This window comes from Eubalaena glacialis, chromosome 13 (genome assembly GCF_028564815.1).
Source record: "Eubalaena glacialis isolate mEubGla1 chromosome 13, mEubGla1.1.hap2.+ XY, whole genome shotgun sequence".
NCBI classification, from domain to species: Eukaryota; Metazoa; Chordata; class Mammalia; order Artiodactyla; family Balaenidae; genus Eubalaena; species Eubalaena glacialis.
Genome location: NC_083728.1, coordinates 91,401,788 through 91,416,645, shown reverse-complemented (window position 1 = coordinate 91,416,645; position 14,858 = coordinate 91,401,788). Strand labels below are relative to the sequence as shown.

General features: G+C 57.0%; 1 protein-coding gene across 1 annotated transcript in view; it reads left to right on the top strand.

Moving 5' to 3' along the window:
- The window catches only part of FOXK1 (forkhead box K1), a 60,128-nt gene that overhangs the window by 44,222 nt on the left and 1,048 nt on the right, over window positions 1-14,858 (top strand). Inside the window, exons 2-8 of the mRNA XM_061207810.1 lie at window positions 106-291; window positions 10,439-10,595; window positions 11,050-11,196; window positions 11,740-11,933; window positions 13,191-13,357; window positions 13,465-13,749; window positions 14,588-14,812. Coding sequence (XP_061063793.1) covers window positions 106-291; window positions 10,439-10,595; window positions 11,050-11,196; window positions 11,740-11,933; window positions 13,191-13,357; window positions 13,465-13,749; window positions 14,588-14,812 — 1,361 coding nt within the window. The remainder of the gene's footprint in view (window positions 1-105; window positions 292-10,438; window positions 10,596-11,049; window positions 11,197-11,739; window positions 11,934-13,190; window positions 13,358-13,464; window positions 13,750-14,587; window positions 14,813-14,858) is intronic.

The following is a 14,858-nucleotide window of genomic DNA, read 5'->3' as shown; positions in this document are numbered from 1 at the left end:
GCGGCGTGGTCGGAGAGCGCACTGGCTGGTGACGGCGGGCGGCGTAGACGCGCCGGGACACCTCTCCCCCGCTGGACCTAACGTCCCGCTCCCCTACCGTTGCAGGTGCACCTTCCGCTTCCCCAGCACGGCCATAAAGATCCAGTTCACGTCGCTGTACCATCAGGAGGAGGCCCCGGCGTCCCCCCTCCGGCCGCTCTACCCGCAGATCTCCCCGCTGAAGATCCACATCCCGGAGCCGGACCTCCGGAGCCTGGTCAGCCCCGTCCCCTCCCCGACTGGCACCATCAGGTGAGTGGCCTGGCCCCTCACGTGGTTGCCTGTGCAGAAGCCGGGCCCTGTGCTTTAGACCGCGGCCCAGAAGGAGGAGAGTGATGCGGGTGTTCTGTGTTTCATACAATATCAAGTATGTTTCTGGAAAATCGCACATGGATGGAAATTTTGAAACTATTTTAAGTGCATCAAGGGACCTGAGAACTTAAATAAACTCTCTGGAGAATTCTTTTATAAAGTGAAGAATCACTACTTAGTCACTTTTCCAGTATGAAATTTTATATACTAGGGTCTTTTAAAACAAGCTTAGGTATCAGTTTTTAAAGACAGTGAAACCGTTTAAAAGGAATATTTGTATACCAGGATTTGGTGGACTAGGTTTTTCTAAACTGTATTTGTAGGAATCCTGTGCGAAGTTTTAGAAATTAATCTAGAGTTTGAAGAAAGGGAAGTCCTCGAACTTTCTCATCCTTGGCGTGTTATACAGAGAGGGTCCCTGGCGGAAGGTTTGAGGGTGAAGTGTGTAACCAGAGACTGGGGGCGTGGCTGGTGAGCTGTCCCCTCTCAGGGGCACAAGTACTTTTGCGACAACAGGGGTCCTGTGCCTTCTTCCCCTTGTGTCATAAAACATGTTGACAGACATGGACTTGAGGATCAAGATTTAATAAACTTTAAAATAGTTTATCGCTTCATTAAGGACATTTTAAAACAAAGCTGGCCTTTTCCTTATTGGTATGTGCGGCCCTGGCGATGCCATGAGCACCAGTGCCTTTGGTGCTGGTGCCTCGGTTCCTGCCACGCACTGCGCTTGCCACCGCAGACTGGGCATCGTCAAACGTCAGCCCGTGGAAGAGGCAGAGCGTGTCTCGGTGTCGCCACGAAGCCAGTTTCGGCCTCACACGCCCCCTGAAATGGTCTCGGGGCCCCGGGGTGCCTCTGGGAGCCACACTCCGAGAAGCACTTCCCAGCAGAGCTCGAGCTTTGCGTCCCTGAGTCTTACCAGGTCTCTCCTCTGGCTGACCAGCCAGGCTCGTGGTCCCTGGTTTGGCACCTTTAAGGGTTACACTTAGAAGCCCAGATGGGTTAATCATGGCATCACCATTGATTTCACTTGTGCCTTTTGTTTTCCTACCATGATGTGTCGAGTCATTTGCATTGAGTTGCTTGGAGTCAGTTTCCTCCCGAGCCAGTGAGCGGGCGGGCGCGTTTCTCTTACGGAGAGAAAGTTCAGAGAGAAAGTTCAGGGACGGCTTTGAAATGCCACGGACCTGAATTCTGGTTCTGGCCGCATCTCCAGTTGGTGGGAGAACTGGGGGCAGGTCTCTGCAGCCTCCTCGGGCTTCGTTTTCTCCCTCAGTGAATCCCTCCAACATTGCAGACGTCTGGGATGCCAAGGAGGAGCAGTGAGTGATGGAGACCCGCTGTATGCCAGGCCCTGCGCTCAGCCACTGGACGTGTGTTATTTTATTTAGTCCTTAGGGATTTACGAGATGTATTTTTTTCTTTATTTCTTTTCAGGCTTCCAGCAATAGCTCTGTTCTCAAACCCGAAATTTAGCATGTCATCTCACTGTTCTTTGAGACATGTACCTTGAAAATAATCGAAAACATGAGGGCTCCACTGGAGTTAATGATGAAGTTGTGCTATGAAAATGCTCTCGCACTTACTTACATGTGTATAATTTATGCATAGATAAAAAATTTTGTGTAGTAAAATGAAGCAGGCACTTTGGAATACCGTCTGGCAGGTCCTCAAAATGTTAAAGGGTTACCTTAACCGCCCAGCAGCTCCCTGGATCGTGAGGTCTCCGTGGAAACTCATCCACAAGGGTGCATGGCAGTGTTATTCATAGCAGCCCCCAAAGTGGAAACAGCTCACGTGTCCATCAGCTGCTGAGTGGAGAGAAAATGTGTTACAGCCACGGGGTGGAGGGTTATTCCGGCATAAAAAGGGATGAAGTGCTGACACCTGGTACAACATGGATGACCCTTGAAAACATGATGCAAAGTGAAAGCAACCAGTCCCCAGAGACCACACATTGTGTGATTCTGTTGATATGAAATGTCCAGAATAGGCAAATCCTTAGAGAAAGAAAATAGGCTGCCAGGGGCTGGGGGGTTCAAGGGAGTGGGCTGCTCGCTGTCAAGGGGTTTCTTTCTGGGGTGACGGCAATATTGTGCAATGAGGTGATGGTCACACAACTCTGGATGCACTAAAAACCACTGAATTGTACGCTTGAAACGGGTGAATTGTGTAGTGTGTGGAATTATAGCTCAGTGAAGCTGATAAAAAAGCTTGTATGCACTGACACCTTAATCCAGTAGCACCTCCGAGCAGCTGCAGGAGCAGTGGCCAAGTGTGTTTTACGTGCCGTTGGGAGCCAGACAGGCGTGTGGGCCTCGGAGCCCTTCCACGCCTGGTGAAACCAGAGCCCGCGGTCAGCCTTAGACTGGCGTGGGGCTGCTAATAATCAGTTCATAATCCAGCCACGTCGACGCTATTTTTTTTTTTTTTTTGCGACGCTTTTTAAGAAAGAAAGATGTTTTGGTTTGTACCTGGAGGTCTTCATAAAATAAATATAATTCCCAGTAACATTTTGAATAAAAACAGTGCCCAGCAGGCTGAGCTAGTGCGGCAGCTCCACGGGCTGCGGCCGCCTGTGTGTTAGGAGGCGCCGGCGGTTCTAAAGGGGCGTAGATGGCGTCACCGAGCAGAATGAGGAGGGTGTCCCTGCGCAGTTCTGGGAAGTCGCGCCCATGTGACTGTGGAGACCCCGGGCCCGAGTGGGGCTTGGGGCGCCGGGCCGCCGGGGGCACCCGCCTCTGGTCTTCATCCGGTAGAACAGCTTTGCGGGGAAAGTAATAACTTTGAGACTGGCTCTTTCACTCTTGGGCCTTTAAGTGTCACAGAAAAGGATTTCTGTTTACATCCGTTTATCTTGGCGCCGCGGAATCCGATTGCCCGCTGGAAACCTCAGAGGCCCTTGAGGTTTTGCTGCCCAGATCCTTTTCCGGCGCGCCCGGCGCAGGCGCGGGACCGGCGTGTTTACAAACAGCTGCCTCCCCCCACCCCCACCCCCACCCCCCACCCCCCGGGCACCCTCCCTGCGCCCGTCGCCCAAAGCAGGTCCCCGGGGAAGCGGGCGGGCGGGCTGGGAGACCCCGGCCGGCAGCCGCCCGCGCCCCGGTCCCCGTCCCTACGCCCGCCCCCCCCCCGTGGCCCCCTCCGTGGCCCCCTCCGCAATCCCCGCCCCCGCGGCCCCCTCCGTAATCCCCGCCCCGCCCCCGCGGTCCCCGCCCCGCCCCCGCGGTCCCCGCCCCGCCCCCGCGGCCCCCACCGCCTCCGCCCCGCCCCTCCCCGCCGCGGTTCCTCTTTGGAGCGTCTGAGCGCGCTGCCCGGTTGGCCCGCTCGCCCGGCGGCTCAGCTGCAGAGGCTCGCAGGCCTCGGCCTGGGTCGGCCTCCTCCGGCTCTGGGCCCGTCCTCTCGAGGTGTGGGGAGCGGCTGCACCTGTAGGAGCGGCCCCGCCCTGCCCTGCTGACCCGCCCCCCCCTTCCCCTGGTGGCCGGGCGGGGTGGGGGCGGGTTCTGCGGGGTTTTTTCCCTGCGCCGAAGTCCTCCACCCAGAAAATGAATGATCTCTCTTGTTAAGAAAAATGCTGAAATTCAACCAGAGAAAGGGAGCAGCACAGAAAGAGAGCAGCTAATTTATACTAAGAGTAAGCTTTCAGAAGCTATTTCTTGAGGAAGGCGTTTCTTAATTTTTGTAATACAGAGATCAAAACCAAAAGTAATTTGTTTTGTGGAATTTGGCCAAGGTGAGCGGAACCCTGTAGGAAATAAAAATTAAGCAACCAGCCTCAGAACCTAGACCACTTTTAACCATGACCTTCCAGCCCAGTCCTGCTTCACTGCTGCGCGAGATTCAGTCCTAACTCACTTTGCAGTGTTAAGTGTCTTTTGAGTTGGGAGGTTGTCGAGTTGGCTGTTGGAAAGTCTTTGTGTTTCTGGCAAACTTTGGATCCTTCCTTGAGAGTGATTTATTCTGTTGCGAAGTTTCCAGCTGCAGCGTTTCCTCAGTTCCCCCGAGTGACCCAGAGAGGAAGGTGCCTGCGCAGTGGGGAGCCCTGCCTGGCTGGTCTGGGAGACCCGCCGTCAGTGGGTCCCGCACCTGTATCTGCACCTGTGGCCCTTGCACCCCCCAGCCCCACTCACACCCACCTGGTCCCTATCCCCATCTGAAAACTTGGGAGAAATAAAAATTGGTTCATCTACACAGAGAGGTGCGGCCCTCCGTGTTCTTTATAGTTTTCCTTCTGCCTACATCCGTGCCAGGGTGTTTTTTGGCTTTAAATTGTTGAGAGGAGGTTGACTGGGCTTGTGCTTTAGTCTCGTGTCCATTGGGGCGGCTGTTTCCCTGCTCTTGGGCACATCTTTGGGGGATGGGTGCCATGTAATGTGTTCTTGGGTGTGCCTTCTGGGCGAGGCCCGGCCTGGTGCCCTGCCGCCGAGAGCCCTTCCTTTCCAGGTTGCGGCTCTGGGTTTCCGGAAGCAGGCAGAGCCTGGAGGAGGACTTGAGGGAGGCATGGGACCCCCGCCCGGATCTGCCCTCTCCTCAGACGGAGATGCACCTGGTACTTCTGGGTTCAGGCCGGTTCGCTCATTGTTCTCACTTGGACAAGGTGTGTTTCATAAATGAGTTAACCTTTTAAAATAGTGTCCCAGGATTTCACAGCACTGAGTTTCTCTTAGCGAGCACAGGTGTTCTTAAGAGACTGGCCTCTCTTTCCCTTTATTTTCCCCCGGATTACAGAAATATTACAATATATGTGCACTCTACAAAACTGAAATGTTTCAGAAAATAAAAATCGTGCAGTGACATTCTTGGAGATAAGTCCATGTTTGCAGGTGCATCTTCTCTGAACATGCCCGAGAGCTTGTCCGACGGGTGTGAGTACTTGTGACCTCTCCCCAGAAAGGTCCTTTGAAGCTCAGAGTGTCCTGCAGCTTGTTTTTTCTCCTGTCCCTCTGTGTCTCGGGCTCCTTTCTGTGTCACTGCATCGCTCGTGGCTGCACAGTGGACTGTTTGACGTGTCCTGTACTTGGTTGACCAGTTCCCCACCGAGGGCCAGGCAGCTGTTTCCAGTTTCTTAGTCTCCTGGGTCTGAAATCGCCTCTCTGAAGTGTCTAAACGGTCTGTGCTGAGGCCATGGAACCCTCAGGTTTGATTATTTTGGTTAAAATACACTTGTTAGGGTCGTGAGCCACAAGATTTTAAGAACAGTGATAAAAATAGAGCTGTCTCTGACATACACGCCGGACCTGCGCGGTGGGCTGGGAGCTCAGTACATCCGTTCACCTCCACGGTGGTCCTGTGCAGTGTTGCTGTGTGGTACTGCCGTGCGGTGTCACAGCCTTGCTGTCCCCACTTTGCAGATGGGAGACGGAGGTGGTTCTCCAGCAGAGCGGGTAGAACGGCTGGGCTGCACGTTCAGCAGGTGCCCACAGGGAGAGAGGCGGTACTGATTTCACTCGTGTTTTTTAAAGGTTTATTCATATCAAAGTAATATGTGCACGTGATCTAAGAAAGCAGAAGATTCTGCAGGGCTGGTGATGATGAAACAGCCCCTGGCCACGCCCAGCCTGTCCTCACGCCCCTCGGCACCTACTCACCCTCTGGTGTCTCAGTTTCAGATCATCATACACTGACTTCCTGTGGGATAAAGGACTTGGCTTTTCCTCCCACCCCATCGGCCCAACGAGGTTGCATCAGAAGTGTTGGTTAGTGGCCTCAGTACGGCTGTGTGACGGCTACACTGCTCAGCCTCTCCCCGGCCTGTGCTCCTGGGAGTTACAGCGGCCCTTTCTCTGTTTCGTTAGATCTCCTGGTACCTGGGACGACTGGCACATCCTTCCCATTTATGTCATCACCTGGAACCCAGGCCTCCTCCCGCCTGGCCCCGAGGTGCGGGGGGCGCCTCTGACCCTGGGATCGTCTTCCACACCATCCTGGGAATCCCCTCTCTCCCAGCTCCCCAGTCTTCCCTTTCCTGATCTGCTCCTTCCTTTTATTGGACAACATCTTCTAGTCCTGGGGAAGGGGACAGGAAAGGTAAATTTTTTAATAAAAACTTCCACACCTGAAAATTATCATTATTCTCCATTCACACTAGGTAGATGGTTATCCTGGGTAGAGAGTTCTAGGTTGGAAACGTTTATGCTCAGAATTGATGTTGCTTTCTAGCTTCGAGTGTGTCTGTTAAGAAGTCTGATGCTCCTGTGATCCTGGCCCTTTTGTACACAGTGTGTCCCCCTGGGGGCGGAGGGTGGGCTTGGGTCTCCGGCATCCGCAGCACCGGCCCCGTCTCAGCGGGGTGCCTAGGAGGGGGCTGGACATCTAATGGGACCCTTTGGATCTGAAGACTCAGTTCCTACGTTTCTAGGAAGTTACCTTCTTATTTCTGTGACGTTCTCGCCCCCTGCGTACTCTTCCTCTGTCCGTCCCTTTCTCTTTTCTGCGTTCTGCTTTTCTCAAGTTTCTCCTTCCACCCTTTATTGAACTTTTATTTCTCCTCTTTTTAAAAATTGTAAGAGCATTTCCTTGTTCTCCAGATGTCCTCTTAATTGTGTCCTACTGTTGTGAATACAGCCTCTTCACCTCTTTGGGGCTGTGATCCTGCTGCTTTGTTTTGCTTTCTCCCAGGCAACCCCCCTCCCCGCCGTCTGGCGTCCTCCGCGAGCCCCTCCTCTGTGTGTTCCCCGTGTCCTGTCTGGCCCAGCTGCCCTCCATCCAGGCAAACGAGGCACAGGGCCAGGGTGGAGGGGCCACGCTGCCCCCGCGCCTGGGCGGCCCACGTTCCCACCTCCATTTCAGATCCATTCCCACTTCCTTTTTTTTTTTAATTATAATTTTTTTCTGTTGAAAAGCCCTTCTACAACTTGGAATCGATTTGAGGCAAATTGTGCCATAAGCAGATTTTCTTTAAGTGGTTGAAGCGCTTTATAAACAAGTAACAATGAAAGAAAATGTTTCTGGTGCGGGACCAGCAGGACTTCCTTCCCAGAGCCTCCCACCTGCGCGCTTTGCTGAGGCCCAGGCGAAGCCGGACCGCCAGGCGTCTGAGCGGGGCAGCAAGGGCCACGCCGTGGGGACGGCAGGAGCCCAGATGAGGCTCAGCACATCTCTGGGGACAGTGGCCTCTGGTCAGATCTGCTTTTCTCAGCTCAGGCTCTCACCCTCGTAGTGGGCCTAGGCACTCTCTCTCCGTCAGGCTGCTGTGAATACAGGGTGCGGTGTGGTTCCAGGTGTGTCTTGAGCGGTCACAGGAGTCATGTTCTGGGCCTGGACTGTCCCAGGGCCCGGCACGTTTGTCCTGGTGAGACGGTGGCCCAGATGCAGGGCAGCCGCTGGCAGGACCGGCCAGCCAGGAGCCATCTCCACTCCTGAGCCGAAGCCCTTCTTGCCTGAACGGAAATGTGACTTAGGAATTGTTTTTCCGTAAAAGGGGGGTTGGGGGGGGGGTCAGTGACTGATGTCCTAAAGTGCGTCTTCCACGTCGTTCCCACTTGCAACCTCAAGGTGGGAAGAACGGTGTTTATCACGTGAGGTCGGGTAGTTCCAGGCTGCTTGGCCTCTGCTGCTTTACCCCGTCCGCAAATCAGACTTCCCCCACCCCGGGCACTTGGGGGGCCCCTGAAGCGGGCGGCTCTTTGCTGAAGCCTGGCGTCCCAGGGGGCCCGGCATTTCCTCTCCCCCGCCCCTCTAGAGATGACATGTGTGTTTATACTATAGGAATCTTTCCTATTTTGCTGATTGTCAGGGACTTTGCAGAGGACTAGGAAACTCCCTCGGGGGACACTCAGTGTCTTGGTCGGTTTCCCCAGGGTGGGACACGCCCCCCGGACGCCCAGACCCCCGCCCCACACACACCCCCACGAGGCCCGCCTTTGACTCGCGTGTTCTCAGCCCAGAGACGTCCTGCTCACCTCCTTCCTCCTCTGCTCCTGCCCTCCGGGCGTGTGACGCCAGGGCGGCTGGGTACCAGGCACAGCCCTCTGGGCCGAGGCCAGCCTGCAGTGACAGCTGAATGGGGTTTATTGAGGTCTGTGCGGCGGTGTGCCCGAACGCACGTTCTCCAGGCCGGGCCTGCTGGGCCCTCTGGGCATCAGCGGTGCCCTGTCCCCGCAGACGCTTCCCCAGGAAGGGTTTGTCAGCACAAGCCTGCCGCGTCGTAGAAAGTGGCGTGGAGGCTGCCCGGCCTCTCCTCCCGTTTGCGAGCCAGCCTTGCCAGCCCGCTGTTCATTATTTCCACTAGAAATCATTCTGTGGGGAATGACAGGCTTTTCTCTGGGTTTTGCTTTTTGAGAGTTAGATATAAATTTTCTATGATCTTTTACAAAATATGGACTTGGGACAGACAGTGGATCCCTGGTGCCCAAGCCCAGAAGTCGCTGTCTGTCGTCTGCACTGGTCAGGGTGCCCCGTGGGTCACAGAGGTCAGATGTCAGCGAGGTTTTCCCAGATAAGCCCTGCACTGTCTGTTTCCACCAACCTGGACGTTTCCTGATCTGTCCTGAGGCCGGTGTGTTTCCGGGGGACGGTTCTCGCCCCCTGTGGTCAGAGCATGGGCCAGGCGTGGTGTTGCGGTTCACTTGTGTGCAAGTCCAGAAGGGGCGCTGAATGTGTCTGGGACTGGAGCTGGCGAACCGGCGCGTCCGTGCTGGCGCGTCCTGCAGCACCACGTCGTTGGAGGAAGCAGGGCAGAGAGGCTTCAGGAAGCCCCTCCCCCCAGCCCCCATCAGGGTTGCACCTTCATTGAGCCACTGTGTGCCATGGCATTTGGTTCCCGGATGGATGCATTTGGAAGACCTGACGCTGAGTGTGTGAGCATGTCACTAGTAAGACGCCTTCTCTCCCCTCCTACCTTACTTTATAAGCTTGGGTTTTGTATGTTTCGTTCAAAATGAAATTCAGAAAGAGCTGCTTTTATTACTGCATCCTACCTTACGGTCGTTGGTTAAAATTTCTATACTCACAGGACTTACTGTCTCCATGTTTGGGGAATCTAGTGCGGAGGAGAACAAGAATTCTCAAAAAAAAAAAAAAAAAGATTCCTTATAATTTCTACATAGATTGCAGATTCCTCACCAAAAAGGGGTAATTACCGCCTGTAGTGGAATTCACCATTCATATCAACTGCCAGGTTTTTCCCAGTCTCAGTGTTTTATTTTTTCGTTCTTCCCTTCCCGTGTTTAGTAACTATCTCCTGAGCCCCTCCTTCAAAGCCACAGATGGCTCCCCCTTCTGAGGAGCTGGGCAGGGAAGCCAGTGATGGCAGCGCAGCCAGAGAGGAGGCTCTGCGTGTGTGTCCAGGAAAGTGGCACAAAGAGCTTTCACATGAGCTTGACTTGTGGGGATTTGGGGGGCGTCTTGTCATTTGGACAATGGCGGGAACGCCTGGGCGCGTTGGGAGAATGGAGGGCGACTTCCGGGGGTGCTGGTGGATGCGGGCAGGCTGGCCTCAGCACTTACGGGGATAAGCGGAAGGAGGCGGGCACCCCCGGGCTCTCGGTCAGCTCTCAGCAGGGATACTTTTTACCTGGGTTTGGGACCCACTTTCAGAGCTTGTGTTGATTTTCTCGGAATACTTGTAACTTACAAAATCAAAATTGCGACATGGTTTGAAGACTGCAGTCCACCTTGTTAGCAGCAGGAACTGGGCCACGCCTGTGGCTGGCGGGCCCCGCTGTGCCAGCTGCAGGGCAGCGGGGACAGACCGCAGACAGCTCGGGCCGTGCGGGCTGAGACCCGGAGTGGGAGCCCCGATGTTTCCCGCCCACGGATTGGCTTGCAGTTTCCAACCGGAGAGGAGCTCCCCCCCCCCCAACCCGTGGGTTGAGGCGGCGACCTTGACGGTGGGCGCCATGGGCCTGGGAACCGGTCGGGGAGGCGGGCACTGTGCTTCCCCGCGTCCTGGCCTCTCCTCGGGCGCCATCGTGTGGCCGTCACCCGCCCAAGTCCCCTGGCTGCCCTTGGTGCGGTGTCAGGACAGTGGGGGTGGGGCAGTGCCATGAGCGCCGGCCCCCCACGCCGTCCGGACATCCTGTGGCACCGGGCCCGCCTTCTCGGCTCAGGGTCAGAACTCAGGACGTGTCCTTTCTCTCCGCAGTGTCCCCAACTCCTGCCCGGCCAGTCCCCGAGGGGCCGGGTCCTCCGGCTACCGCTTCGTCCAGAACGTGACCTCGGACCTGCAGCTGGCGGCGGAGTTCGCTGCGAAGGCCGCCTCGGAGCAGCAGGCCGACGCCTCCGGAGGGGACAGCCCCAAGGTCTCAGCCCTTGGCGCGTTGGCCGGTGACCGGGCGTGGGGTGCTGGCGTCCCTGCCCCTCCCTCCCTCGTCCTCCCCTCGTCCTGTCCACGGGGGCGGGATGGCTCCGAGCGTAATTACAGTCTCTGGGAAGAATGTCAGACTTTCGCCTTACAGCTTTGTCTTAGTTCGTTCCCATCTGACAACTGTTTTTAAATCAATTTGTAGAGAAGATGAGAAATTTCAGAATTAAACTATGAATAAACCTAATTTTTACCCCCATGAGGGAGACACAGCTCTTCCTAGCTTAAACCACGTGGATTAAACAAGAGGAGGTCGTGGGGATTGGTTTTAGCGGATACCCTGCAAATCTGCGCCCTCATTGGAGGGTTTTCTCCATGAGCAGGTGGCCTGGCGGGGGGGGTCGGACCAGAACCGTCTTTCCGGGCTAACCCCACGCTGGCTGTGTCCTCAGGACGAGTCGAAGCCGCCGTACTCCTACGCACAGCTGATCGTGCAGGCCATCTCCTCGGCGCAGGACCGGCAGCTGACGCTGAGCGGCATCTATGCGCACATCACCAAGCATTACCCGTACTACCGGACCGCCGACAAGGGCTGGCAGGTGCGGTGCGCCTGGGCCCCGACTCTACGACCCCCGGGGGCTGGGGGCTTGTTCCCCGGGCGGCCAGGCTGTGTCCAGAGTGGGCACCCCCTTGGGTCCGGAAACGCTCCAACGCTCGGCGCGCCGGCTTCTCCTGCGCTAACTTGGAGACACGCTGTCCCCGCTCTTTCCAGACGGTTTCTTGTGTGGGTTCACAAGACCGTCGCCGGCCTTGGCCACAGCCAGCACGTCACAGCCGCTCAGGTCCCCTCTGTGGCCACTCTGTCCCGTTGGCTGGTTGGTTCAGTGCAAGCTCTAAGCTGGCGTCTCCCAGGCCAGGGCTTGTCCTTCTGTTTCGCTTCCTGTGTGAGGAGTGGTCGTGAGCCTGTGCTGAGTTTTCACAAGAAAAACCACCGTGAAACCCCTGTCCTTCCCCCGTGAGCCGCCCCCCGCCCCCCGCCCCCGAGGAGACCTCTCCGGCCCGGACCCGGGGCCGCGATCTCCTGGCTGCTGTGCTCAGGTCTGACCCGCCGTGACCAGTGACTCTCTCTGCTTTGCCCACAGAATTCCATCCGCCACAACCTCTCTCTCAACCGCTACTTCATTAAGGTCCCTCGCTCCCAGGAGGAGCCCGGGAAGGGGTCCTTTTGGCGGATAGACCCCGCCTCCGAGGCCAAGCTCGTGGAGCAGGCGTTCCGGAAACGGAGGCAGCGGGGCGTCTCCTGCTTCCGCACCCCCTTCGGGCCGCTGTCGTCCAGGTAAGTCCCCGCCCCACCACCCCCAGGGGCCGTGGCCACTCAAACCTCTTCACTGGTTTTTGGAGAGACTGGCTCAGGCCCGGCCAGCCCTGTGGTAGGGAGTGAGCAGGCACGGCAGCTGGTCTTCCACGTCGGTTCTCGGACGCTGGGATGATGCGCAGTGGGAATGGGGGGAAACGGAGGAGCGGAGGCGAACGAGGGCCCCCTCCTGCTCATCTGACTCGACCACCTCTTACAGGCCCTGTCTCCAAGGAAGGCCGCCTTCTGAGGCCCTGGAGGGTAGGACCCCAGCATGTCTTTGGGGGACACAGTTCAACCCCGTGACCAACACGGCTTGTCACGTGTAGACAAGCCTGCCGGCCAGCTGGGGATAGTAACTGGGCCTGCGCTGTGTGTCCAGCGCTGCCCAGGGAACCCCCGTAAAGAGTGTCCGTAAGGGGGCCCATCCTCAAGGTCACACTGGTCGTTGGGAACCTGTTCTTGTGCTGGTAGAACTTGCATTGGGGCGGGTGGGGCTCGGGAAGGGAGCCCCCAGGCCAGGAGGAGAGCTCAGCCAAAGCTTGGTATGCACCACGTCTCAGGGAGAGAAGGCAGGGGTGCCTGTGCTGGGGATGGAGGAGCAAAGCCGGATTAGAAAGGCCCCAATGGGAGTTCGGACCCTCACGGTGAGAGGCAGGGCCGTCACAGACGCGAGGACTGGAGAGTGACCCGGTGGCTACCAGGTTGAGCGTCAGACCAGTCAGATGAGGCCGCTAGGCCTGGGTCGGGGACAGTCTTGCTGTCCAGCCCATCCCGGCAATGCTCTGGGCAGGAGCTGGGCAAGATGCTCGATTTTAGACCCAGGCGAAGTGTTCTGTGGATTATTATCTGTGCAAGACAAAACGGCTGGGCTCCCAACATGTGCTTTGCTCTCCGGGTGTCAATTTGTCCAGGGGGAGGTTGGTGCCCATCCCAGCAAAGCTGCTGTTTTTCACCCAGAAGCCCGAGCTGCTTTCCTGAGAGGCTGGCCCGGGCCTTCAGGAGGTAAACGCTCTGGATCGTGGCCTTTGCTGGGCCTTTAAACACTGGGTGATGTTACGTGTACCGGGCGGAGTGCCAGCGTCGGAAGTCCCTCGCGAGGACAGAGAAGCATCAGGAAAAGTTGGGCAAAGGCAGCGTGTAGGGCACGGGTGTTGAGACGTCTCCCGTTTTGATAAGTGCCGTCTTCGTTTCTTATCGTATGTACTCACTGCTGTGGTCCTGTCTCCCCCCTCCTAGGAGCGCCCCAGCTTCACCCACCCACCCCGGGCTCATGTCCCCGCGTTCCAGTGGCCTGCAGACTCCAGAGTGCCTGTCCCGGGAGGGCTCACCCATTCCGCATGACCCTGACTTTGGGGCAAAGTTAGCTTCTGTTCCCGAGTATCGGTATTCCCAAAGCGCACCCGGTAAGAAGGGTCTTATCCTCTGGTCTGATGTGGCGGCACTCGGAGCCGCGCCCCACCCAGGAAGGGAGCATGCGGGGGTCTCCGCTGACCCGCATCCTCCTCCGCAGGCTCTCCCGTCAGCGCCCAGCCGGTGATCATGGCCGTGCCGCCCCGACCGCCCAATCTGGTGGCCAAACCTGTCGCCTACATGCCGGCTTCCCTAGTGACGGCCCAGCAGCCCTCGGGCCACGCCATCCACGTGGTGCAGCAGGCGCCCCCTGTCACCATGCTCAGGGTGGTCACCACCTCCGCCAGCTCCGCCAACGGATACATCCTTGCCAGCCAGGCCTCGGCGGGGGGTGCCCACGAAGCGGCGGGCACGGCCGTGCTGGACCTGGGCAGCGAGGCGAGAGGTAACGTCGCCAAGCGGTCCCGTGGCGGGGACGTGGGTCTCCAGAAGGTGGAGCCGTCAGCTTGGGCCAGGGGGGCTGCAGAGCCCAGGCGTGGGGCACAGGCTATTTTGGGCGACAGTGGCTCCCGGGCTGCGGCCGCTCCTCCCCACTCCTGTTTTTCGGGAAGCACGTCCTATGAAGCAGCACTGATTATCCTCTGAAACGCTGTTCCCTGTGTGCAGCACCTCAGATGCCCAGCGCCCCCAGGTGCCCCTGAACTAGGTATGGGGCCTCAGATTGGAGTCGGAGGAAGAGTCCTGTAGAACCCCCAGCAGGGGTCCTTAGAAGGCATTCAAAGTAAAAAAACAAAGTCCTGAGTTAGAAGTCTGGGTCCCAGGGAATTAATGAGGTAAATGTTGAAAATGCAACCAGTGCTGTCAGAGACCCTCGAGGGAACACTTCTGAATGAAGCAGTGTCCTCCTGACCGCCGATGGCTGATCTCAGCGGCTCCGTCTTCTGTAATACCGTCCTAACGACACACGCGTTTTGGGAAAAGAAAACTAAGTTATGGCTCCAAGTACAAGTCCTTTCATTCCAAATAATACACTTTTTTTCTTCGATTAAACTTGCTTTGGTTAAAGTGCAAGGTATTTAAATTTTTTCCTAAAGCCCTATTGCTTGTTTTTCTCTTGTTTCAAAACATGCCATCACTGGAAGTTTTCTGTTGAGAACCAGGGTCTTTTCCCAGTGTCCCTGCTTCAGGGCCCCCTTCCCCACGTGGACAGGCTCAGGCTGAGACGCCTGTGAGTGCCACCGCGGGTGCCATGAATGTGGCTCTGACGCACGCTGTCCCCGCAGGCTTGGAAGAGAAGCCCACCATCGCGTTTGCCACCATCCCTGCCGCCAGCCGAGTGATCCAGACGGTGGCCAGCCAGATGGCCCCAGGGGTCCCCGGACACACGGTCACCATCCTGCAGCCGGCCACACCAGTGACCATCGGGCAGCACCACCTTCCGGTCCGGGCCGTCACTCAGAACGGCAAGCACACCGTCCCCACGAGTAGTCTAGCCGGCAGCGCTTATGGTGAGGCCCTGCCCGGCGTCCACTTCCTGGCCTTAAGCTCTGTGGT